At 45.6% G+C, this 27997-nt stretch overlaps 1 protein-coding gene across 9 annotated transcripts in view; it reads right to left on the minus strand.

The window, feature by feature from the left end:
• Window positions 1–27997, minus strand: part of MDM4 (MDM4 regulator of p53) — a 75569-nt gene that overhangs the window by 33330 nt on the left and 14242 nt on the right. For 3 of the 9 annotated variants that reach the window (XM_050957175.1, XM_050957178.1, XM_050957177.1), the window contains exons 4-11: window positions 27433–27566; window positions 25231–25280; window positions 22267–22334; window positions 21421–21520; window positions 19484–19644; window positions 16708–16845; window positions 13474–13554; window positions 11447–11681 (exon numbers count right to left, since the gene is read on the minus strand). In XM_050957175.1, coding sequence (XP_050813132.1) covers window positions 11447–11681; window positions 13474–13554; window positions 16708–16845; window positions 19484–19644; window positions 21421–21520; window positions 22267–22334; window positions 25231–25280; window positions 27433–27566 — 967 coding nt within the window. The other 6 variants (XM_050957174.1, XM_050957173.1, XM_050957179.1 and 3 more) reach the window with 6 other exon arrangements.

Genomic DNA, 27997 nt, shown 5'->3' on the forward strand with positions numbered 1-27997 from the left:
TATCTGTCAGAAGTAGTTCCCTAGCTGTAAAATGGAAATAATAATCCTTCTGCCGGCTGTCTTTTCTGTTTCTCTTTTAAACTCTTGAGGTGGGGACTGGTTCTTGCTGTGTGTCTGACAGTGTCTAGCACAATGGGACCTGATCTCACTTGGGATTATGGAATCATAGAATATTAGGGTTAGAAGGGACCTCAGAAGGTCATCTAGTCCAACTCCCTGCTCAAAGCAGGGTCAATCCCCAGACAGATTTTTACCCCCCTTTCCTAAATGGCGCCCTCAAGGATTGAGCTCACAATCCTGAGTTTAGCAAGCCAATGCTCAAACCACTGAGCTATTCCTCCCATCGCTGGAATAATATTAGTTTGCAGCTTCCCACCAAGTGTATTGCAGGAGACAATTTTTGCCTGTGGCTTTGGCTACAATTAAACCCCCTCCCTGGTGGATTAGAAAAGGTCACTGCACTGGGGATGGGCTTGTGATAGAACGGAGAGTGCTATAAACTACCAATCTCCACTTAGCATGTCACTAGTGCAGCAAACTTTTGTACCTCACTTTTTACCAGCTGCACTTTCCAGCCCTCTGCTAATATCCTAAGCAATTGTGCTGCTTCTACTTCTATTTCTAAGGGTGCCTGGCTCTGCCATCGTTTGGGATCTGGGTTTGTATTGCAGGCTAAGATTAGACAAACATAACACAACCCTCCTCTCTTGTTTTTGCATCTATAGGGAAAGATTTGCTGTCCGTTAACGCAAATGCAAATATCACCCACAGACTTGCAGTGCAGTTAGTAAATCGCTTTAGCTCTAAAACGGGGTGTTTGCTGACACCAGAAAACAGAGAAATGCAGAGAGCGGTGATGCCAACATCAATGACACAGCTGTCAATGCAGCTACCAGCTGGGAGCAAGAAATACAACAGGAGGCAGAAGTTTTCAGAAGTGCATTTTGCTAACCTGAAGCATTTTGTCACTGAACACGTCCCTTGGCCTCTGTGCCACACCCACTGTTTACTTAAACCATTGGAGAGCTGCATGGCCTTGTAACTGGACTTGATCGGTTTCAATGAATGTCCTGTAACTGGGACACTCAAAAGAACATTCAGGCCTGGAGCAAGCAGGCACAGTTATTTATTTCTATTGCAGTACCTAGTTGCTCCAATTGAGAGCAGGACCGGGTTATAGTAGAAATTGTAAACGAACATAGTAAGAGATAGTCCCTGCCCTAAAGAGCTTATTATCAGCAGGATAATTTCCCCATTTTCCAGAGGAGTGAACGGAGGGCCTGGCCCAGAGAGGGTAAGGGCCAGATTTTCAAGGGCTGACCACCTGCACTTGTGGCCCAATTTTCAGAAAGAGCTCAGTTTCCATTCACGCACCTAAATAAAAGCCAGCTTGTCAAACCTGCCCAGAACGCTCAGCTATGTTTTCTTTTGAAAATGTGGCTACAGCTGTAGCTCTTCAGCCATCCTGAAAATTCTGGCCAAAGCAAATTGCCCAAGCTCAGACAGGAAGTTTGTAGCAGAGCCAGGAATTATACCCAAATCCCAGTTCAGTGACTTAACCCCAAGACCATACTCTGACTTGGAATTTGGCCTCAAACCTTGCAAAACTGAGTGAAACGTTAGTAACCTGCCAGAAGCCTGAAGGCCACACTACATTTGTTTAATTTTAAACATCAAAACTAAGTGCACACAGCCACCCTTGCTCATCCTTGAATCTACCTTGTCATATAAATAGACTTTACCTGTTGGGAGTTGGCCAGCAATATTAAAAAAAAGAAGAAAAACCCGCAACTGATTGCTGCTGTTACAGAAGGAGGTCACCAGTTAGCCACATGTTGGGCATCCCAAATCTTTATGAAAATGCTGCTGGGATACAGTTATGTTCCAATACCAATCGAACGGTTAATCTAGTCTTCTCTTTAGCGGCTGAAGGAAATCTTCCATTGGCAAATATTAACATCTGAAGGGGAATTTTCAGCACATTACATCAAAAGCTGGATTCTGAAACCACCCTCAAGTCAGCCTCACCTTACCTTATTGCAATTGTTCTAAAAAATCTAGTTAGACTGCATTATTACAGCAGGGTGTTCACATTTCACTCCAGCTGGGCACTGAAAACAGATTAGTGTTTTTCTTCTAGGTTAGAGAGGCAGGATGGTTTTGTGAGTAAGACTGTGGATAATAATGCCTAGCTTTTATATCATGCTTTTTATCAGATCTCAAATGTTTTCCAAAGGAACATCATCATCCCCATTTTACAGGGGAAACTGAGGCACAAAGGGTAAATGACTTGCCCAAGATAACACAGCATGCCCTTGGCAGGGTCAGGAACAGATCTGAGCCCCAGTCCAGTGCACCATCATCTAGACCAGTGGTCTCCAAAGTGGGGTGCGCAAGAGGATCCTTGGGGGTGCATGGCAGAAGGAGTGCTTTTTTTTTTTTTCTTTCTGCGCTTCGGCAGTTTGGGCGGGATTACAAGCGGCTTTTTGTTGTTGTTGTTGCTTTGTCGCAGCAGAGGGTGCATGCTCAAAATATTTTACTGATAGGGGTGTGCGATCAAAAACGTTTGGAGACTACTGATTAGGTATTTGATTCCTGGCACTGCTGGTGTGACTTTAGACAATCACTTAATCTCTGTGCCTCAGGCTCCTAGCTGTAAAATTAGTATTCTACTACTCTGCCTGTCTTGTCTGATTAGCGTGCAAGCTCTTCAGGGCACGGATGGTCTCTTACTATGTGTCTGTGCAGTGCACAGCACAACAGGGCCTGAGCTCAACTGAGTTCTCTGCATGCTACCACAATACAAATAATAGCTGCTTTTGTTTACTTACTTTTAATGTTGGGATGGCAAAAGCAATGGGAGTTTTGCCACCCGTTTGAGTGGCGATCAGGCTGTAAGATGCACCAGCTGGTGTTAGCTTACAAGGGCTTCTTTGGCGTTGAAAACACTTGGGTGTCAGTGCAGAGAAAGAGGCATGAGGTCAGCTTTCAATGGCATTATAAATTGCTGAGTGGGCGGCAGTGCATGCATTGTGTCAGCATGTGCCTTTTCAACAATATTCTGTCAGAGACCGTAGTTGCCTTTCAGAGGGCCAGGCTCTGCCCTCGGTTACACCAGTGAAGATCAGGAGTAAATCCACTGACTGCAATGGAGCAACTGGCTTTTCACCTATCGGAGGGGTAGCCACGGCTTTTCACCAATATACCTAAAAGCAGGTTTCCACCAGTTTTAAGGGAGCTTTCCTGCATGCCACCGTTGTGAATCATTATTTGTATTAAAATTAGACACTCCAAGACTTTGTGCCAGGTACTGTACACATTTATAGTACAACACAGTTTCTTTCCCCAAAGAGCTTGCAATGTAAACAAACAAGACCAACGAAAGATGGGAGGGTAAGTGAGAGACACAGAGCAGTAGCAGATTCAGGAATTGGACTGAGGTCTCCCGTGTCCCAGTCCAGTGTTCAATGGGCTACACCACACACTATGCAAGAACAGCTCCCCTTCTCGTTTGCTAAAATGCCAAATAGCACCTCTCCCAAAAGAAAAGTATCATGGCCCTGTCTGTAAAGAGGATCAGATGCCAGTTGTTTGGCTGCTCTTAACATGATGTGAGCACACTGAAAGGAACTGGATGCATCTACCTGACAAATCCTCCCCTCCAGAAGTCAAATGGAGAGGTGAACAATTCCATTTCGCTCTAACAAATTTTCTAGCTTCATTTTAAATAGAGAGGATTTGTTTTTGTCCACAGGGCTCTCTGGTGACAGACAGCTGCTATTCATCCAGGGGCAGGTAGAGAAGGGGAGGGAAAATCTCACCAACAGAATGTAGCTTATGGGGAACAGAACAGACGCATGTTCTCCGAAATTGATTCTCCCTGCCTCTGGCCAGCCTGGTCTAAACATCTGGACAGCTGTAGACATGAGGTGAGCATGCTGCTACATAGCTCCTCGTCAGGGAAAGCTGATAGAGCTAGGGGGAAACAGGAATGCTAAGGATTATTCAGGGTATTGTTTACAAATAACAGGTCATGGTAGCAGGTGTGTAGGGTCCACAGCAAGGGCAGAGTGAACGGGCAAGAGAACATGATGCAGGCACACAGGAGAAGTGGTTAGTTGTCCAATGTGATTTGCCTGGCGAAGAGAGGTACAGACACCACAGCAGATGGGAAGGGCATTTCTATTTAAGGATGGTTCCATTCTCTCTTATCACACACTGCCGGGCATGCAGAAATGTCAATGGCAGCTCTGCATACAAGTTAAGGGCAGCGTCCCACCGTGTGTGTGCAGCTGCCAGCAATGCGGGGGGAGGGAAGGGAAGAAAGAGCAGAGAAGTTTTTGCCATCGTGTAAAATGACAATTTCTCTTGACCAGAAGTGCACATGGGGCTGTGAGGATTCCTCCGGAGATAGGCAGGAAAGCCCCTTACAGAGCTTGGTTTTATCTTCCCACTGAAGGTCCTGCTTTACGCTGCAAGCAGTCTTATGAAATTTCTTGGCAGAGTGCAGAAAAAGCTGCATTAGGTAGAAGACCATGCAAGTGGATTGAGTATGGAGATCCAGAGGCTCTCCCTTGTCAATCGCTATTTTGTGAGCACAATGACGGCTCTCCGACAGCTGTTTGGCACCTGAAATGGTTGGTGATCATAGCCCATTGTTAACCAACAAGCGTTCACTAGGAAACCATCACTGCAGAGCTCCCTTCCTGCAATGGTCAATGACTAAATGGCAGTGTGGCATCTGAACTATATTTTTACCCCTAGAAAGTGGTCCTTTTGGCAGAGGAGAGCACAGTATGATGTGGGCAAGCTTCCACCATCCCATCCTCGTGCCATGGCTAAAGAACTGTCCCCAGTTCTTTTATTCTGCCACCTTTCAACACCAGTTGCATTTATTTATTTTTCGTAGGGAGCATTCCACCTGTGGTTTGTCATGAAGCTGCATCTCCCTCTGGGGCACTGACTAGTGATAAGTCACCCCCAGGAGTTTTTGACACATAACACACGTAGTTGAGTATCTATCTATCTATCTATAGTGCATCTGGGTAATCTCTGTAGAGTCCCACTTGCTTTTCCCCTTCCTTAGACTGAGTTCCTCCAACAAGGACTGTCTTTTCCTGAATGTCCGGAAAGTACAGCAGGGATGCTACCACAAATTATAATGTCATAATAAAAGCACAGTTGTGCTGTGATAGCCATGTCTGTCCCAGGATATTAAAAAGGCAAGAGGAGGGGACATATCTTTTATTGGACCACCTTCTGTTGGTGAGAGAGAGAAGCTTTCAAGCTACACAAGCTCTTTTTGAAAGCTTCCCTCTCTCCCCAACAGAAGGTGGTCCAATAAAATGTTACTTCTCCTCCTTCTTATCTCTCTACTAAACCCAGATGATTGTCTACTAGTGTCTTTATCGTTTTACTGAGTTACAGTTACAGGAATAGGAGACAATAACCCTAATCAAGTGGACTGCATGTCCCACAAACAGTTAAACTCTACTCATGCTACTCATTGAAGCCAGTTTTGCAGCAGAGTTGGAAGCTGAGGTTTTCTAATATTATGACTCTGAGTAGCTGGTGCCCTCTAGCCAGCAGCTCCCAATACCAAGTTAGGTGAAATTTACATTACCATGTTCTATAGAGGAGTATGTTTCTTTTCAGATATCTAAGCTTCCTCCATGCCCACCCACTTATAAATGGACAGCGCTCCTAACATCTCAGGTTAGGCAAAACACTTCTCATTCAGTCTCCTACAGTCACAAGGACATAAGTTACTCATAGAAAACAAGGAGGTCTTGAGCTGCTGAGGATTTCTTATTGATCTGTTAAGCTACACATGTACACACACAAAATGAAATAAATGGGGTTGCTATACTGGTAATAAAAGATTTTATTTAAGCTTGCCAAAACACAGTACAAATTAAAAACTAAACCTTCTAAGTTACCCTATCACAAGATTTCAAGTGTCAATTTTATTTTGCATGGGAAACAAAAAAGTCATTAATTTAGTCCGACCAAAGCATGGTAAAATAGTGCAAATATAAATAAAGTATTTTGGTGAGCTTTATGCTACACGTAGGGAGCATGTATTCCATAGATATTTCACGTTTCCTGGATGAAAATACATTTAGACGCAAAACAGGGGAAGGGTACTTAGAGGATTTAGTAAGAAATTACCTTTTCTGAAGGGAATCGGTCTTTCTATTGTTATTCAAAAGCATAAAACATTCCTGCTACGCACACAATATTTTAGCCATCTTCAAGCACCTTCTCAGATAGGTACATGGGGGTATTGGAAGGATTCCTGCTTGCACAGCACCATAGCTCTTACAGCACTTTATTATTATTAGAGAGAAAGGTCATCACCAATAATTTGCAAACAGTCTGAATACAAACAGTTAAGAATGAATGAGGAAGCTGCCACCTTGGAAGCTGAATGACAGTTCGGGACACAGGGAATCTATGGGAGCAGGAGTCATTTTCAAAGCAGTTGTGTTATTTTAAAATGTATTAATAGTAGTTTAACATGCATAACATTAACCGATTATTTTTAATAACAGGACATCAGGCAACTGCACTGCTTTTCATATGTTCAGCTATCCTCCCTGGCCAACCCTTTCCAGACTGGGCTCCAAAAGGGGGCACTGCTATACATAGCCAGAGTTTCAGAGATGTTGAGTATCTCACAACTGACACTCTAGTCAACAGGAGATCCAGCTGTTCAGCAGCTCCGAAAAATCCAGGCACTGATTTAAGGTGCCTAATTCTCGATTTAGGTGGCTAATTTCTGGTGCCTTTATTAGTTTCCCATCTGTAAAATGCTGACTCCCTTTTAAAGTGCATTGAGATCTACAGATCAAAAGAGCTATACAAGGGCTAGGTATTTTATTGAAATACTTTGGGTCCTGTCTCTGCAACTAACGCATGAGAACAGACTTCCTGTTGGGAAATGTTAACAACACAGCAGCTCTGACTGAATTAGGGCTTGTCTGTACCACTCTACCTAAACTAATATACAGCTATACAACCCTCCGAGGCCTTGTCTACACGGCCACGTTACAGCACTGAAACATTCTCGCTCAGGAGTGCGAAAAAAATAAGCTTCAGCGCTGTAAAGCGGTAGTGTAGACAGTGCACCAGCATTGGAAGCCACATTAGCTACTCCCCTCATGGGAGTGGTTTTTCCTCTCTCCCAGCCCTGGGGCCGCGACTACAAGGCACATTAAACCACTGCTGCGGCAGTGCTTTGACATTGGTAGTGAACACATACCCCTAGTGTAGACACAGTTACACTGGTGTACGCATTTATGGGAAGAGGAATAAGATACCAGTATAAAGCTACCTTAGACTGGTGTATACCTGCATCGATACTAGGCATTGCACTGGTATAACTATTTCATGGGAGAAAAATCATACCTTTAAGCAAAATAGTTATACAGGTACAAAAAAGAAGCTGATGCTTCTGAAATACCACTTTTATATTTGCTACATAATAAAAATGAATCTCCGAACTGTCTAATGTTCATTGCGGCTTTCCTTTGACACAAGGGGATTTCCAGTTAGACTCCCTATAACTCTTAGCCACTGAATAAAGGCAAGTATCTCAAGCTTTGTATATATTAGACATCTTAATAGGGTTTCAGTAAGGATATTATATTTCCAATAAATTGTACTTTCAGGTTTTTTTGGTCAACGGACTACACACTTCGTAACACATTCGGTCTGAAAACTATTCCAACGGAACCCTTTAACAAAATGCACTTTTAAAGGCAACAGGGAAAACAAAATTCACAGTATCCAGAAGATGTGCTTTCAGGTCTACATCCAAGCATTCACCTTGCCGACTGCACAAACATCCAAAGAAAGGGAAGGCAGCAAGCTGGTAACTAACAGTTCCCACTTCTATACCACTATCATATTATAAGGAAACCCTGCTAAATCTACTACGGCCGAAAGGAAGGCTAAGGTGTATCAGCTTCATTTTAGTGACCCTTCAGCAAGGAAGCAACCAGTGCACTTCAGATATGGAGCTAGAACCCCCAATGGTGCAAGTCAGCATAACAACGACTTGAATAGATCTATGCTGATTTACACCCATCGGTGATCTGGCCTGTTTGCAAAACAATATTTTGAAACTGCAGTTTGGTGCACTGCAGCTTAACTTGTGGTTTAAAAACAAAACTCATCCCATTTGTACATTTACTGCAAATAAAAACAGACACAGTAATCATCACACAGTAAAACAATGTCAAGTCAATATAGCTGCAGAATCACCAACAGGTTTGGTGTGCTTTTGGCAGTGATAGCTCTAATCCCACACATCCCTGCAGAGGAAGAATAAGCTCAACATGGTTTTGGTGCTGCTGGGTTTTGTGACCTTCTCCGGCAGACGTAGGCTCACAGCTGGCTTTACACATGGTAAAGACTGGTTTTGGACTGGAGAAGGAAAAAGTTGCTTTGAGAATCACCCAAAAGAGCGTCAAGTATTCAGTGGCATGGAAACGTTCCCAGTTCTGCTTAGACTTGCTCACTTATAGCTACCGACGTACTGCCAGTCAGCTGACACATCCAGTCCACTGCTTCCTCTGCATACATAGCTAAGAGGGTACTGATCAGTCCATGCTATATATCGTCTCTTTCCTTTCCATGTGAAACTTTGGAGATAGAGCTGCTTCAGCAGCAGAGTGCTAAGCGCTGCTCTGAGGAACCTTGTGGGGTGCCTGTACCTGCTTTGTGTCTCTAGCAGGGAGATGAAGGGAGTTAGACTACGATAAAAATACTAGATCAAAAAGGAATGTAGCTAGAGAAGAAACTACAGTTCTCTGTGAATACGTAAAGCCTCCTGCAGCTTTACAGGCTCAGCTGAACTGTACACCCTCGGGAACTCTGGGCAATAAGGCTATGATGGACAGCACAAGCTGCAAGGGCTGGCAGTGATGGTTCAGAAGGGGGACGCAAAATCTTCCCCAAATCACATGCTAGAGACAGGGCAGTCTAGGTGGCCCAAGTAATAGGAATCCCCACCCAACTTGCACTGGATAGACACTTTACAGTAGAAGGCAGGTATGTGGATCTTAATAGTTAGAAGGTAAACACCTGGTAGATCAAATAATCCATCTCTTTGGAGGAGCCCATAGTCTTCACAGCGGAAGACGCAACCCCACAATGTGTATTCTATTGACAAAGAACTATGGCTTCCCAGTGTATTGAGCCGCTACACCGAATGCACATTTCTTGATATTCAAAACAGAGAAGTGACAGAGTCCACCCTAGAACTATTTTAAACAGGCCTGGACAAAACCTTGGATAACACATTGTTGAGAGCAACCCTGTGGTGGCCAGGGAGTGCTGGGCTAAATGGGATCTAACAGGTGTTGGCCATCTTTATTTTTCTAGGTTTTTATTTATTTTCAGTAAGTAGGAAATAAAGCAAAGGTGCTAAAAGGGCCGTGTGTTTTGAGGAGGGATGGGGGTAAGTAAATTCACTCTACATACTGAGCTATAATTATGGCGATAGCTCTGCAGGAGAGAAGGGAAAGTGCAGCAGGAGAAGGGCTATATACCTGCTTTACAGCCAACTGATATGCATAGATCTATAGGGGCTTGATCTAGCCTGGAGGAAACCCTGCATTTGGTAAGATCATGTGCTTCCATAGCACAGTCTCCTCCCCATGGACCCTGCAGATGCCTTTGCACATGGTTCGAGGTCCATGCTGGGGAACAGAATAGAGATAGGGCAGGCCAGAGGAGAATGGAACATGAGTGCACACTGATTCTCCACCTGCCCAGTGGAAGTTACTCAAACCCTCAGAGATCCCCAGGGTAGCTGTGGCTGTAGGCGGGAGTCTGGTACTGTGGTAGCGTGGGTCCAGTGGAATGTGAATGACCCTGTTCCCCTATAGATCCCCCAGGTTTGAGGGCAGGCACTCCACAGCCTTCCCCACATGGGCAAATCCTGACCAACCTCCACAAGGGACAATAGAGGATGCTCTCTCTGAGGCAGCCTTCAACCCCTGGAGCTCTTTCCTGCAGATGGGGTTGAGAAAGATGTGGGTAGATACCTAGGATGTGCTCTTTAAGAAAGAATTTAACAGTTTAAAACTACAAATTCTAGCGGCAGATGGACCCTGTACTACACTGTGCAGATAAGAATACCGCAGAAGGATTCTGAGAAGAGTTAAAACCTGTAAGAAACTAAATCAAATTGAAGAGGGTCCAAATGTGACTAATACCATGTAACAGTTCCTTAGATAAACCAGCTGTCAAGTGTTGAACTAAAATAAAGGCCTTATTTTTCAAAATTGCACATTAAATAGAGACGTTTCTCAAATGATCAGCCAGCTTAAAAAAGGTAGAGATGCAGTTAAAACAGCTGTAGGTGTGAGGGGCTAATTATGAGCATTAGAATGCTCGTATATACACGCACAACTGCTGTGAGTGCACACCTAACCTAAGGGCCAGATCCACAGCTCGTGTCAATTAGCATTGAGTTGACTGAGCTATGCCGACTGGCAGCAGCCGAGGAACTGGTCCCCAACACTGTATTTTAATTAAAAAGGATTCATTAAGAGAGCAAGACATGACACCTTGCTCTTGCATGATTGCTAAATCATACAGGGTGGTTTACATATTGATTAAAATTTGGGGAGGTTTGTTTTTCATTATGGATTTTGGGGAGTCTCTCAACCCGATCTTACAAAATACTGAAGAGAGTCAGAAGCCCTGTAGCCCCCATTCACCATTACTCTTCTGAGAACTGAGCCTTGGAGAATCCAGCGTACATGTGTGTACACACAGACACACTCTCCTCCCACCCTGTGCTTTCTATTTTCAGGCACTGCACAGAATTTAGCTTACTGCAGAGCATACAACCAACCAGAGTTAAATATTTATTTATTAACCATCTGGCTTCTGCAAGGATCAGTTATGAAAACAAGACCATGTGTGTGACATTGTTTGCATTTCATTAAGGGGATTCCTCAACTTCCTGTGTCAGTTTGGGACCCCTGTTCTTTAGCTGAGTTGTACAATTGAGCTCCTCTGCAGCACCATAGACACTAACGTAAACCTTGCAGCAGCTGTCCCCTGACTAGCGACCATTTAAGTCCCTGAAGCACCTTGCAGGGGCACAGCTACCCCATGAAGATTCTGATCACCATCTGGATCGGTTTCTTGCACACTGGACATGGCAATCTCCCTTTCTTCAGCATTTTCGCACATCTGAAGCAAGCCACTAGGTGACCAGACCTTCCATGTATAATATTCCCATCCCGTGGCCTCTTCTGGCATAGAAGGCAGGGATTCAACAAATTTTTAATATTCCCTTGCCATTCTACTACTTCTTCCTTTTTGCGTTCACCAAAATGCATCTGTGGCTCCTGGACCTTGCATTCTTGTGTCAAACCCAGTGACTCCATAGAGCTGCCAGGGTCTACATGGGACTCACATTCACCTGTGTGCAGATCTTTGGGTCGGCAAACTGGAGCAGACACGGTTCTTCTGCAGTCTGGGACATCGATTCCCTCATCATCCTTTTTGCCTTGAATAGTATCAATGGTGGACAGAGAGAGAGAATGAGCTAGTTTGGGGCAATCCGAGTACCAGTCCTTCCGTAAGGCCCAGCAGCGGTAACAGTACCGTTTGACTGGAGAGTTAAACTTCTTGCATTTGGTGCATTGCCAGCAGTCCTGAAGAATGAATGGAGTAGATAAAAACAAGAGCAAGTCAGTGCATTCTTCCTAAGGCTGCTTTCCTTTATGTGCAGGAAGCAGCAAAGAAGAGTCATCAAGAAGGGCAGTGTGTCAAGGCTAGCAGACGCACGAAACGCAGCGGCAACTTGGGAGAGCCTCAAAAACATTTCACCTTGCCCATAACACCTACAGACTCATGCCCTCTGCTTAGGAGTTTACTGAAATGTAAGTGCCCAACTCTAAATTCAAGAGTAGATAGCTCCTTGAATTGGTTAGAAGTGTATTTCTCAGAACCATTAATTATTTAGCATCTATTGGATCTACACAATTGATAGTGGCGTACTTGATTACCCTATATACCAAGGGGAATGGCTGCTCACGTTTAGAGATATAATTCAGCTGTCCTATGCCAGGGACAATCCAATTTGTCAAGCCAGCACAGTCTAGAAAAGTTTGCTCAAATTTTTTTTGGCTCTACCCAGCTGCAAGGAACAGTGTGATATATTTTTTTCTGACATACAGCAAAACCCCCAAAAGAAAGCCTGCAAGGATTGGGGAAAAAAGAGCACAGATGATAGAACATAGATCTGGTGTCAGTTAAGATACACTGAGAAGGATGTCTCTTGGATAAGAGTCAAAAGGGACAATTCTTTTCCACATGGTTCAGAAACTGAAGGGGGAAATGGGGAAGAAGGATGGATCTGTAGTTCAAGTGTTAACTAGGCTGTGGGTGACCGAGGTTCAAATCCTGCTCCACCACAAACACCTTTTGTCACCCTGCACAAGTCACTTTATCTCTCACTGCCTCAGGTCCCCATCTGTAATGTGGTGATAATGTGGCCCTACCATCGAGGGGTGTTGAGGATAAATACATTAAAGATGGTGAAGCACCCAGATGCTACTGTGACAGAAGCCCGGCGTGTAACTAAAACAGATTAGAGTGACAATTGGATTCTCTCTCTGATCAGGGGACCACCTTGAAGCAACCAGCAGTTTAGTAGCCGGCTTGGAGCTCTCAGGATACAGTGGAACTCTGATTGGAATACAGAATATTGCAGCAGTCTGTTTCCTGATATGACTAACTCAGATCTGGCTATTTCATTTGCTACTGGGGGCTGAATTTATACTTCTGAATCTTCATCAAGGATAATATCCCAGATTCTCTTTCAGACTGCAATACAGAGTTGGCCCTAGAAAAGTGTGCAAACAGATCCATTTTTCACCTCTCATAACAAAACCAGTTCCCCTTCCCCCCATTCTAATTAATTCAGTGCTGGCTTGACAGTGCCAGACACTGAGGGCCTGATTCCCATTTACAAAATTCTGGCAGTGTAAAAGGGCCTTAGCATAAAACAGAATAAAGTCCTCAATCGTCTAGCCAGGGAACAGCTACAGCACAGGCAGGTACAAATTCTCCCACACTGCCCAGCAAAACTGCCTAAACCTGCACCTGAAGGGACTACTCTGCTGTGAGTGGTGTGTTCCGTCTCCATGGCCCATTCAATGCTTGACTACTCTTCAGGCTGCCAACAAGGGGGCCATTTCATGCCAATCCTGGTGTCTGTATTTAAACCGACACCTTTTCAAAACAAACTGGACTGAGAGACACCCCTAAACTTCATACAGGTGACCAAGCAAAGAGAATGTACTTTTTTGCTACAGAGCACTTATGGCTTTTGAAAGGGATACGGTAAACATTCTTCCAGCATAATAAATAGTGCACATTTTTGCCAGACAAGCTGGCACAGCACACTCAAGAGCATGGGTTGTTGAACTAAAGGATGAATACCTCAGAGGCAGCTTCTACATCTGTGTCGTCACTTAGGGACTGAGAATCCTCGAGGTCATCAGTACACGTAACCTCAATCACCTGGGAAGATTAAATAAGTTATTAGAATTGTAAACAAATCTCACTGATGACTTTTCTAAAAATATGTTCATGGATTTTTCTTCACATCCTTCAAACATGCATATGGGTAACTTTATTCATGTGACTGGTCTTGCTGACCATCGACTAAGTTTACAGGATCAGGCCTAAACTGTTAAAATGATTGTGCACAAAGTGCTCACAAAAAAGTATAAGAAAAATATTTTTCCTCTAATTTTTTTCAGTGCTGAATCTTAAAGTAATGGCTGTAGTAGTGGTAGAGAAAAAAATTCAGAAGTGTGATTTTAAGCTAATTGTGTGCCTTGAAAAATGACTTCAATGGGTCAAAATAAGCAGAGACAGAGGACTCCCCACAGCTTATAGCTCCTGAGAAAAGTGGTTCTAATGGACATCCCATCAGAGACTATTGAGGGGGAGTCCTTTACTAAGGAAGACTTACAAAGTTGGCTGGTAATTGGACTGCCTGTTATCAATCATAGATGTGCGCAGCACATTTCATTAGGGTGTGCACCCAGGGAGCCTCGCCCAAGTCCCGGCCCCGACTCAATCCACTCCCTCCCAATTCCCACCCCCTGACTGCTCCTCTCAGAACTCCCCACCCCCCTGCTCCTTGTCCCCTGACTGCCCCCTCCTGGGACCCTGCCCCTAATTGTCCCCCAGGTTCCCACCCCCCATCTAAGCCTCCGTGCTCCTTGTCTCCTGACTGTCCCGACCCTTAGTCACATCCCCGTCCTCAGACAGACCCCCAGGACTCTCACACCTATCCAACAGCTCCCTGCCCCCTGACAGGATCCCCAGAACTCCCAACCCATCTAACCCCCCCTGCTCCTGGTCCCCTGACCACCCCCTCCAGAGATCCCCCCCATCCTCTAATCACCCCCCAGAACCCCAACTATCCAACCTCCCTGTCCCAATTGTCCCAACCCCTAGTCTAGGCTAACCAGATAGCAAATGTGAAAAATCGGGACAGGGAGTGGGGGGGTAATAGGAGCCTATAGAAGAAAAAGCCCCAAATATCGTGACTGTCCCTATAAAATCAGGACATCTGGTCACCCTACCCTAGCCACATTCCTGCTCCCTGACAGGCCCTCTGGGACTTCCACACCCTATCTAACGCCCCCATTCCCTGTTCCCTGACTGCCCCTAAGAGCCTCTGGCCCATATCCAACCCCCCTGGCCTGGCCCCCTTACCATGCTGCCGCTCAGAACAGAGTCCCCACCAAATCCCACCCCCTGGACATCCCCTTGACCAATGACGTGACAGCACTTATGGGGTAGGCGCTCTGTGCGCCTGCCAAGATGGAGCGCAACAGTGGAAGTGCGCTATGACTGACATAAATCAAAGGTCACATGTAGTGCTAGGGAGGCAGCGATCGGCCAGGTGAGGGGGTAAAGGGGGGTCACGGTAGCAGCGTGGGGTTCACTGTGTGACACAATTACAACAACTTTGTGCAGCTGCTGGGGAAGTTTGTACAGGCAACAAATACACCCTGCGCAGGTGGGGGGAACCCTGTCACCCTGACTCATGGCTGCTGACTTTTGGTTTTGTCGGTGGGTGCCCCATGCTGGCTCCACCTCCTTATCCAAGGCTCTGCCCCCACTCCACCTCTTCCTGCCCCTGAACACCATCTTCTTGCCAACTCCCTCTCCTAAATGTCTCCCACCAGCTGCTCACTCCTTTCCGCCCCCTCGTGCCTTAAGGGCAAGGTGTGGGTGCTGGAGGGGTATTCTGCCAGTTTTGAGGGGAGGCGATTTTCAACATTTATACACTTTCATTCTAGTTATTGAAAATGTGTCTATCATTGGTATCTCCCCTTCCTGATGTTTCCCAGTTCTTGCTCTCTGTGTCCCTTTTCCCATCTCTCTCTCTCCCCACGTCCTGGTGGCTCTGTTTAGCACCTGCTCCCACCCACGCACTCAAAGCAGCTCTGTCTCCCCCAAACCCCACCCCCTGCAGCCAGCCTAGAAACTACACACCCTGACACAGAGAGAAATTTAATTCAACAGCCCAGCACAGAAATGGCCCATTCATTCATCCTGCTGTGTGGCTGCTGTGTCGCTCCAGCTCTTCGCAATCCCAGGGCTGCAGCCCATCCCGGCTTTGACTCCTTCACACACTCTACAGCTTCTGTGGGAGGTGGGACCATGCCCAAAAGCAGGGAAGTGGGGGCCAGTTGCTTCCTCCATGGGGCTGCAGCAACCCAGCATTCTGAAGCAAGAGTTCAGGTGTCCCAAGGTGAAGCAGGGCAGTACTTCCTGACTTGAAGTTGATACAGAGGGATGGATGCAATTCCCCAGGAGCTGGGGGGAAAGGGGGATCCAGGGGAAGGGAATCAATCCTTCCTTACGCTGGGAGGAGGGGATAAACATCCTCTCTTGGAGGAAAAAACCCCTCTCAGGCAGGCTTGATCTGGGAATGGGGGAGGGAGAGACAGCTTTGAGCTGGGCAAACTTTACTTTCCCAGGCATGAGAGAACCGTAGGGGGTGGGAGCTCCCAGAGCCTGCCTGGGAGGGGTCTGGGCAGCTCCGGGCTTAGGGAGGCTGCTCATTTGCCGCTGGGGCTGGGACTGCAGTGAAGTCCTTCTCGACAGGTAAAGAAGGGGGAGGGGGTGAGCTGTGGGCCCCAGCCCAATTTCACTCATCAGACACAAGGGAGATCTTTTCTTAAAAGGTGCCATGTCCTTTGGTTTGTCCCCCTGCTCAGCACTAAGGGGGTCTACAGCTGGTTTCTCCTGGCTGAAGGGGGAGCACAGGTCCTGAGGGAAACACCAGGGTGGGCTGAGACTGGCTGGCTCAGTCTTTGAGAAAGCCCCCGGCCCATACTCCCCCCAGCAGCCCCCTGGAGCCAGCCGAGAAGCTGCTTGCCCATCTCCCCCCAGCCCTTTGCCAAGAGGCTGCTCACCCTGTCTCCCCCCATCCCTCCGCAGCTAGCCCAGAAGATGCCATGCTCTTCCTCCTTCCCTCTCCGAGCCTCCAGCGGGGCAGGGGGGGAGGAGCAGCATTAGCAGCCACACCCAGCACACACCAATGTTCCCAATACAGAAGCAGATCAGAAGAAGAGAAATGAATGGCAAAGGGCTGCAACATAAATTAGATCAGCTAACACAGCCGTACTGTGTATCACTAGGAGATACCTTTTTGTCACTCTCTTTCCCCACTTCTTCGCAGTCTACTGTCTCCACTTTGACAGCAACATTGTATTGATCCGATGCAGATTCATTGAGGAACCACAAGTCATCAGTAGTATCTGAAACAATGGCAGTGTCTATGTCCTAGTAGAACGGAGATGGGGGAAAATATGCATGTATTAGAATATTAGTGATTCAACAGGTCTGGGTATGAAGAATGCCAGTGCTCCAGAGGGCATAACTGCAGTCCTAATGCATGCTCTCCTCTTCTTTTATACCAGACTTCTCTCCACTCAAACTCACTCTGACTCCTGGGGTGACAAGCAATGCAGTAGAACACGCTGAAAAATGGAGACAAGTTTTCATACGTGTCCATTTTCTGACCCGCTCGACAATTCAGTCCCCTTGTTAACAGTTCACACAGGCTAGCCACCATGCTACATATATCGTCATTATATATTAGTGACTTTTATCTCAAAGGATCCCAATGACCTCCACAGGCTATATGCACATGGCACCACTGAAATACAGTCAACACTTTTGGCATGGAGAAGAAAACACTGGGGAGCAGGGACATTTTGTCCAGACACACCGAAGCAAACCTCACATTCATGAAAAGACTTAACGGGGTAGATAGAAGGGAGAAACTAAAAGCAGCAAAGAATCCTGTGGCACCTTATAGACTAACAGACGTTTTGGAGCATGAACTTTCGTGGGTGAATACCCACTTCCTCAGATGCATGTAGTGGAAATTTCCAGGGGCAGGTATATATATGCTAGCAAGCAAGCTAGAGATAACAAGGTCAGTTCAATCAGGGAGGATGAGGCCCTGTTCTAGCAGTTGAGGTGTGAAAACCAAGAGAGGAGAAACTGGTTCTGTAGTTGGCAAGTCATTCACAGTCTTTGTTCAATCCTGAGCTGATGGTGTCAAATTTGCAGATGAACTGAAGCTCAGCAGTTTCTCTTTGAAGTCTGGTCCTGAAGTTTTTTTGCTGCAGGATGGCCACCTTAAGGTCTGCTATAGTGTGGCCAGGGAGGTTGAAGTGCTCTCCTACAGGTTTTTGTATATTGCCATTCCTAATGTCTGATTTGTGTCCATTTATCCTTTTCGGTAGAGACTGTCCAGTTTGGCTGATGTACATAGCAGAGGGGCATTGCTGGCATATATTACATTGGTGGATGTGCAGGTGAATGTGAGGACTGCTATGGGCACCCGCATGGCCCCACAATATGCCAATATCTTTATGGCCGACCTGGAACAACACTTCCTCAGCTCTCGTCCACTCACGCCCCTTCTCTACCTACGCTACATTGATGACATCTTCATCATCTGGACTCATGGGAAGGAGACTCTGGAAAAATTCCACCACGATTTCAACAGCTTCCACCCCACCATCAACCTCAGCCTGGACCAATCTACACGGGAGGTCCACTTTCTTGACACTACGGTGCAAATAAGTGATGGTCACATTAACACCACCCTATATCGAAAACCTACCGACTGCTATGCCTACCTTCATGCCTCCAGCTTCCATCCCGGACACATCACACGATCCATTGTCCACAGCCAAGCACTGAGGTACAACCGCATCTGCTCTAACCCCTCAGACAGAGACCAACACCTACAAATCTCCACCAAGCATTCTCAAAACTACAATACCCGCACGAGGAAATAAGGAAACAGATCAACAGAGCCAGACGTGTACCCAGAAGCCTCCTACTGCAAGACAAACCCAAGAAAGAAACCAACAGGACTTCACTGGCCATCACATACAGCCCCCAGCTAAAACCCCTCCAATGCATCATCAAGGATCTACAACCCATCCTGGACAACTATCCCACACTTTCACAGGCCCTGGGTGGCAGGCCAGTCCTTGCTCACAGACAACATACCAACTTGTAACATATTCTCACCAGTAACTGCACACCGCACCATAATAACTGTAGCTCAGGAACCAATCCATGCAACAAACCTCGATGCCAACTCTGTCCACATATCTACACCAGCGACACCATCACAGGACCTAACCAGATCAGCCACACCATCACTGGTTCATTCACCTGCACATCCACCAATGTAATATATGCCATCATATGCCAGCAATGCCCCTCTGCTATGTACATCGGCCAAACTGGACAGTCTCTACGGAAAAGGATAAATGGACACAAATCAGACATTATGAATGGCAATATACAAAAACCTGTAGGAGAGCACTTCAACCTCCCTGGCCACACTATAGCAGACCTTAAGGTGGCCATCCTGCAGCAAAAAAACTTCAGGACCAGACTTCAAAGAGAAACTGCTGAGCTTCAGTTCATCTGCAAATTTGACACCATCAGCTCAGGACTGAACAAAGACTGTGAATGGCTTGCCAACTACAGAACCAGTTTCTCCTCTCTTGGTTTTCACACCTCAACTGCTAGAACAGGGCCTCATCCTCCCTGATTGAACTGACCTTGTTATCTCTAGCTTGCTTGCTAGCATATATATACCTGCCCCTGGAAATTTCCACTACATGCATCTGAGGAAGTGGGTATTCACCTACGAAAGTTCATGCTCCAAAACGTCTGTTAGTCTATAAGGTGCCACAGGATTCTTTGCTGCTTTTACAGATCCAGACTAACACGGCTACCCCTCTGATAAGGGAGAAACTGTAAGTCTTGGACAGACTCTGAACTGTGGGGGGAAAAAATGACTACAGGAATATTTACTTGACCCACAGAAGAGAGTGGAGAGGGAGAGAATACACTGCATTTTTAGCTGTTTAAAGTATCCATTTACCTGGTTGGTCTGTATGTCTGTTGACCCGTTACTTCTGGACTTGTAGTTGTTTCTCAGATTTCCTAAAAACCACCATGGAAGGCCAGCTACATCCCACTCCTCAAACACCAGATCCAACTTGGGCTTTTTGCTTTTTGAGAGGTTTTCTATTAAGTCTTTGTCTGTAGAAGCCAAGTAGAATCTAGGTCATGACAGGCACATGCGGCTTGTGGCACCACCAAAGCAGAACCCATCCCAGTCCAATACACGGAGTATTATAGAATCTTTAACTCCATTCCTTTCTGTCGGAGCTAGGTTAACAAGCCCTTGGCTGTATTTATTACAGCATCATACTGGCATGTTGCACCTCCTGTACTTTTGGATGCTCACGTTGCTTAGCAGAGCAGTCATGTGCATTATTTACCCGTTGTGCACGTGTGCACACGCACACAGAGTACAGCCCCATTGATTCCCTTGACCATCCCTTGGCCACCGCCACTACACTGCAGACTTTAAGTCACTGGTTCTCAAACTAGGGCTGCCGCTTGTTCAGGGAAAGCTCCTGGCGGGCCGGGCCGGTTTGTTTACCTGCTGCATCCACAGGTTCGGCCGATCACGGCTCCCACTGGCCGTGGTTCACCCCTGCAACCCCCATTGGCCTGGAGCAAGTGGCACGGGCCAAGGGACGTACTGGCTACCCTTCCTGCAGCCCCCATTGGCTTGGAGCGGCGAACTGCACCAGTAGGAGCCGTGATCGGCCGAACCTGCGGACATGGCAGGTAATCAAACCGGCCCGGCCAGCCAGGGGCTTTCCCTGAACAAGTGGTGGCCCAAGTTTGAGAACCGCTGCTCTAAGTGACACCCTCTACAGGGAGATGCTTGTGAAACCTGCTGCACAAATAAAACGCATACAATACACTGGGGCCAAATTCAGCTTTGGATAAGCTGGGCACAGTGACACTTCAACTGATGAGTTAGATCTAGTCATACTAGGTTTGGATTTGGCCCCAGTTTCCAGCAATGAGTGCTCCTTGATTCCATGAGAAGGCTCCCAGCCAGAAACTCTTCAAAATAGGACGCAGAGAAAAGGGAATCTGCCAGTCTTCTCAGTCCTTGCCTCACTTCAGCCCACGGAATTCAACCTTTTTTCCCAATCTCATGGAGGCCTCACTTCCAAAGACCTTTCACTCCAGCTCTTTATTCAGGCCTGCAGTTTTGCAGGCACAGACAAGGACCACCTCCACCTGCAATCAGGTAAATATCTACCTATCCTCATTTGGGCCAACCAATAATGAAGCCTGTGAACAGAGAAGCCAGTTTTAAAACATCAGACCCTTTGATGTCAGGGTGGAATTGGGAGTAGTGAGGGAAAAGGAAACAAACTCTCCATATCACATAATACGCATCCCAATGAACTAGGAAGAAAGCCTCAAGAGACATTAAAACAAATTTCAAGAGAGGAATTTTCTAGTTATGAGGATGGATGAAAAATACAACAAAACTTAACACTATTGTTATTTAGTTCTCTGATAGGGTTGCGGGTATTGACTGCAGACAGCTCGGTCTGATTCCAATTAATTAGAAGATAAAGTCCCCATGGAAGATAAATTGATACAAGTATAATTTCAGCATTTAAGATAATCTAACAATTTTGATGGCATTGCTTAGTGATTGATGTGCCGTTTGGTGTTAACCTGCCATTTCCTTCAAGTGTTTATTTATTTCCGGGCTAAAAAGCATGTACAACATACAATACCTACGGCAGATATTTATGGTTCTCTAAATCTCTGCACATAAAATCATGACTTTGGAAGATTACTTTCCACAATAGGATTTTTATTAGTCTCCCAGCATCCTACTCTGATCCACTCCTGCCATGCAGAGCACCACGTGCAGTATTCACAAATGTGTAGGTGGGCCTGTGCTTGCCCCTCGATGTGGAAACAACTTGCACTCACCTTCGCAGTTTCCGTAGCTGCGCTGTGAGGTAGACAAAGCAGGAGCACCACTTTTGTCCTCCGTTCCCTCAGTGTCAAAGCTTCCCTCTGTGCTAGTCTGCTTGAAGGAAGGCAGAAAAGACACCCATTAGCCCATCAGAGCTTACAGGGACAAGGGGATGTAGCACTTCCACTCTGAGTCACCAGCTGCAGTACAACACCAAGGAGTTCCATAGAAGAATAAAGGTTTTTGGAGCATAACACACAGTATTAACCTTCCCAGAAGGCTGCTATGGATCTATTATCAACACATGTGGAGTACTTTCAACCCAGGAAAAATCTCAAGATTGGCAAGAGATCAAAAGTTGCCATCTTTAATGCAGTAATATTGCAATATTCAGCCCCCACTGCTCCCACACTCCAGACTATATTAATCCCCATGTATATGCCCAAAACAAGTTAAGACTAGACAAAGATTTTTCCCAGGTTTCCAGATTCTGCCTGGAAGCTTTAAAAAATGATCCCACTGAGCAAAACCAGTTTACACTTTTAGGAAGTTCAATCTGTTTGAAGAATGGGAGAAACAGAACAACACACACACACACACAATCCAAACACAGTGCAAGCTGGAGGGACTGAGGACAGGAAGTGTTACATCCCAGAGAAACGCGCCCAGAGAATGGAACTCTGTTATGAAGAGAACAGAGAAGGGTCACTCTGTCCCTGGTCTGTGGACTCCCAAGAACTTTTAAGGAAGGCGAAGACCTACCAGTCAAGGAGTAAAAAGTTCTGGCAGTCCACACATGCACAGGTACAGAGAAGGGGCCGCTCTGTACAACAAAAGAATCCACCAGGCAGTGGGTTTACCTTCAGCTGGTCTTGGCTTGGATTATCGACGCTCTGATCCTTTGCGAGAGCAAGAGTCTGTGCAGCATCTATATGGCAAGTAAAACAAAAGAAAACACCTTCCCTGGTAATAACCATTCTCACAACACAGAGGGCCCTCAGCAAGCAACCAACGAGCCAGGCTTGGCAGACAGGCATGTGGAACTTTACAGAAGAAAGGATTCTAGTTGCTTAGGCAGCTGGCCAATTTCCAAATGGCTATTACAGGGGGACTGCTTATTTCTTTGTTTTTATTATGGACGTAGAGAGCACTGGACTAGGGAGTAGGAAGTTTCTGTGGCCACTGGGAGACAGTATGCCATTGCAGGTAAGAATCCTGACACTCCCCACATGGCCTGCCCTCCCTCTGCAAGCTGCTACGTTGTAGGCAGGGAAGCTCACTGCAACAGCAGAGGTGGCGACTCCAGCATGGAGTCTAGATTAGCTCCATGCTGAAAAACAAGGCCAGCTGGGAAATGCCTGATGGATACGTTCTTTTTCACTGGCCACAGAGACTACCTGTGGGCAGATGTCATTTTGAAGAGGAGAAAGAACAAACCAGACCAAACAGGGGAAGGTTCACGCCCTGGCAGGCTCCTCCCTAGGCATTCACAATCAGTGTACATGTCCTCAATACAACTTAATGCAGACAAATACACAGGCCCCAAAGGTTAATCATAACTCCCCTGCCTCCCAAACCTTACAGCCTAAGCTAAAAGCCAAAGCAATCAGGTAAGCAAAAATGACTGTAACTCAACTGAAGACCTGTATTTTAGAAAAGGCTGAATGAGCAGAATGGCTCAGAGGAGAAGCAAATATAGGGACTGCTCCCCCTCCCTTTTAATTCCATGGCAACACTGACTTCTAGGAGAGCAGGACTGGGTTTCTATGCCTGTTGTACTTCACAACACAAACATGAAGACAAGGTGAAGTGCAGTTATAGACAGAAAGGTGACTGTAAAACAACGCTGCTGGATCCCATATTTCCTCCCACTCAATGTCCATATCAAATATACTCTATTTACAAGCCCACGGTTGATTTTTCTAATGTCCAATAAAGCAAATCGGAAAATCCAGCCATTTTCTTCTGCCTCTTCCATCATCATCAGCAGTAAAGATTCTGCAATCAGAGATTAGTTGATGTTGCCTGAAGCAAAAGAGACTTCATCTCACTCATCTATAATTGCTCTGGCTCCACAGTGTCAGAAGAGGAAGAATGGCTTTATGATGAAGTTTAGCTCTATGTGGACATATTATACAGAGAAGATACTATTCTTACAACGGCTGGAAAAACACCTTTTATACTGGAAAATGTCTCTGCCAACATAAATAAAAACACTGAACATAAAATTTCAAGAAAGTAGATAGCCTAAAGTAGAGGCTGTATGACTCAGGCATACAGAGAATAGTTAGGCTGAATACGGAGATCTACTGATGAAAAGCACGAGAGCTAGGCATTATTAAGGAGATATGATCTTATCACACAGTCACTTTACAGAAGTGGCCTCAATAATTTGCAGAATGAGGCACTGAGAAGCAGAAATCTGGCCAGTGAATACAGGCTGTGGAATCCTATTTCCAGTTGCCCCGTGCCAAGAAAAAATTAAATAAATCTACAAACACCCTTCCTAGACACTTGTGAATTCACAATTGGGTGTACAAAATCAGGGATCAGTCTGCCAAGCTTGTTTCGTTTTGTTCTCTCTCTCTCTCTGACACACACACATCCCGGTATAACTCGGTGACCAACTCTCTAAAGGAACATTATTTCCTTTGGCAAGTTTAAAAATAGTTACACCATGACCAGAATGAACAAATGCAAGCTCACCCACACAACTGCACACACACACCTTCAGAAGAGGGGAGGTTGCTAGCAGGAGAAAATGTTTCCCTAGGGTTCTTTGCTTTCCACTTCTACTGCTTGAGGGTAAGCCAGGGAATCACCATCATAGAAATAAGCATTCACACGGTTATTCTGCAGACACAAGTAGGCGGTTAGACAAGACAGTGCTCAGGCAGGTTCTCCATTACAGACGGGAATGGGTGATCTCCAGAAGCACTGATGCACACTAACCATGGCTGAAAAGCAGAAAACTACATGGTATTTGGCCACAGTTTCTGAAATTACTTCTAAATTTGCATGCACCACTACTTGTTAGTGCAAAAAATAGACAAGGCACTTCTGAAAGCCCTAGGAAGTATGGCATTGACCTCACAATTCTACCAAAGTACCTTGCTCACAATTCACATGCTTACTATTTCAATATGAATTCGCTACTGAGTAGACGCTAACAGCTGTACTAATTGAATGGTAGATTGGGGGAAAACAGCCACGAGGGACTAGGTTAACAACAACAACAACATTTGTTTCAACTTGTGACTGAATTTCTTTATGTGGATGGATTTGGCAGAGTAACAGTGATGTTGAGCGGGTAAATCTGATATTCAGACCTCTGACATTGGAATGGATTATTTAAGGGAACAAGTCATCATGTCAGACTTCCAACACCCCTATGAGTAGTCCTAACTAAGATCACAAAGTATAGATGCAAGCGATAGTAGGGAACCGGGTGGAGATCACTCAACATTTTGTAGCTTAGCAAAGGTTGAGATGAGCAAAGGTTTCAGTGGGGTATTTTTAGCCAAGCCAGTTCACTCACACCTAGCATTTAACCATGTTAGTTTCCAGGATATGACTCTGGATATAAACTGTCTTCTGCTTTTTGAGGCATAGCTCCAGCCATACACTGGCATGTCAGGCAAAGGGCTAATTGATTTCCAACCACGTGAACTGTTTTGCAGACACATGACTTGAAGGTATTCTCAGAGTGTGCCCCCACAAGCAGTTTTTCACTCAAGGAACATTTCTCTTTCCTACATATCATTACTTACCCCAATTAAATTAACATTGTACTGAATGCACTTGGCTGTACTAGACAAACCTACCTGTAACAGTAACAGAAGTCAAGTTCCTTTTCAGCATGTCATAAACTGGGCTACAAGGAAAAGAGGACTAGTGAGTGCAACCACAGTAAAAAAATAAGTTAGCCTTTCCTCATCGTGACTTTCTTCTCCCAGTTGCCCCATGCCTCCTAATATCCTCTCCATTCCAGCCACTATACAGCAGCAGAAAGCAGCAACAATCTCCTTGTTGGCGGCCAGGGCAGCTCTCTAAATGGGCAATACTGGCCAGGAGAAGGCCTGGTAAGGGAAGTACTGAGTCAGCTTCGCCTAACATAACTCTTGTGAACTGTAATTTAAAGGTGTTCCTCTCTGGCAGAGCTCCTAAGGTGAGGCAAACACTACCTGTCCAGATCTGCCCATGGTGTGCAGCAGGGCTTCATCTGAAATAATATATTATCATCTGATATAATCACCGTGAAAAATGCACTGACTTTTCCCCTCCCCTAGACACTTCTTCCTTTTAGGAGACTGTAGGAGTTACGTGAAATATAACCTCTTCTTGGCCATTTGTTTTCATATCATATCATATCTTTTGAATTCAAGAGCTCTCGCTTAAGCACTTGTAATCTGTCCACCCCAGTTGCAGTCTGCTGTCTTACATCAGTCATTTTGCTAGCACAGAAATTGTGACACTCTATACCTCGGGAGAGCGCCCTGTAACCCCCATATTTCTCATTTATATATAAATTGTGATACTGCATATAAAGCATGCCATATGAGGTATCAGGGGAAAGGTTATGATCTGCTGAAAGTCACTTTTCTATCTAAATATATACATCATTAGTGCACATGAAGTTATGAGATTGTGTTATATGGTTGTCACTAAAACATGCTCTAAGTTGGGGAATCAGCAGCTTCCCAGAGACAACAGCAAGGAAAAGTAACCAATGTCTGGAAGAGAGCTACAATGCAGTGATTCATTTGCACAAGGCCACACCAGGGCAATTGCTCAACTTTGCCTGGTGACTCAGCAATGACCCCAGACATGCCTGGACTTGTGTTCTCCAAGCACATGGACTAAGGTATAAAACAAAACATAGTGGCCTCATGCTTCGCCTTTTCTCCTCCCCCGCACCTATGCTGCAACTAGAAACAAGGACACTGAGGAGACTCAAGACTCCAAGAGAGGAGACTGGCCCATGTTTCAAGGGTGAAACCTGTGTACTATGAACTGCAATATCCAGTGGGGTGAGAAAAACTGCTTAATCTAGATATTGCCCAGTCTAATAGGGTTGAGAGTTTAGACTGTGTGCTTATATTTTCTTTTCTTTTGGCAACTAACTCTGACTTTTTGCTTATCACTTATAATCTCTCTTGTGTAGTCAATAAACTTGTTTTACTGTTTATCTTTACCAGTAAGTATTTGGTAAATCTGCTCAGATTTACAAAAGCTAGCGTATATCCACTTTCCATCGATGAAGTGGTGAACCAATTAATAAACTTGCACGGCTCATCTCTGGGAGCTCTGGGAGCATTCATGCAATCTAGCTGGGTGTGGGGCTCCACATGCAGTTGTGCTAAGTGATGATAGCACCTGGAGGGGTTTGCTGCTTGTCACTAGCAAGGCATTGAGAGAGACAGCCCAGGCTGGAGAGTTAAAGGGGGCATAGCAGTCCCACAGCCTCAGGCTACACCCAGGGGTCTTGTCACAGAAATGAATTCATGCCACAAGTTTAGCATTAGTCCTTCAAAAAGTCAGAATGCTAGGCTGGCAAAGAACAGGTAAAGCCATTGATAACACACACAAATGTCTCTGCAAATGAACAAGCACAGCAAGGTAAAGTTTCCCTTTAATAAAAGCATGAGAGATTGTGATTATGAAACTTGAGCCCTCTCCCCTACATTCAGAGAAGCAGAAGATACTGCCTCCATAGCAATCCAAGCCCCTGCTGAACTGAGAAACAAGGGACTGGGAATTTCAGAAGTTAGAGCCAGAAAGACCTGTTAAACCAACTAGTCCACCACCCAGACAGTGCAGAATTGTTCCTTACAAGCAGATGAAATCAAATTCAGGCATGCCAAATGACATTCGAGAGCACTAACAATAAGCTAGTGGACCATCGAGGTCTCATCTACATCACAGAAAGGAACAATGTTGTAGCTGGGTCTTCTGCCTCAGCAATACCTAATCACGGTGGACCACCAGCCCCAGTGAGCACATTGCAAAGCTGCATCTCTTCCTACCTTGGATCTTTCACAGAGAAGCTCTCCAGTCCCAGCAATTCTCCCAGTTGATCCCCTCCACAGTACACCATGTGCTGTTGCCGCTTATCATATAGCTGCCTCACCATTATATACTGTCCCAGGTAATGCATGACCTGTGGGTACATAAGATAGTATTATTTACATCTGCAGGTGAAAATTTTATTAAAGTTAATGTTAAAAAAATTATATAATACATAGGTTGGGAAAACAGTGTCTGTACATCCGGGTATAGTATAAACCAGCAAGGTCTCCCGGGCTCTGTGCTCCATTTCCTTCTCATAGACTCTTCTTCCGCCTTACATTTCCTTTAGCTGACATGACACAGTGCCAGCGAAGAACCACATCCTTCCAGACAGACGTCACCCTTCTACAGAGCCTTCCATCCATACATCTCAAGCATTGGGGATAGAGACACTTCTACAAATGGGAAAACTGAGGCACAGAGAGGTGCTGTGACAATGTGACATTGACAGTGAATCAGTGGTAGAGCCAGGACTTGACTCCAGATTTTCCAAATCCCAGGAAACCAGTGGGCTACCCTTGT

Source organism: Gopherus flavomarginatus, chromosome 5, assembly GCF_025201925.1.
Source record: "Gopherus flavomarginatus isolate rGopFla2 chromosome 5, rGopFla2.mat.asm, whole genome shotgun sequence".
In the NCBI taxonomy this organism is placed as follows: Eukaryota; Metazoa; Chordata; order Testudines; family Testudinidae; genus Gopherus; species Gopherus flavomarginatus.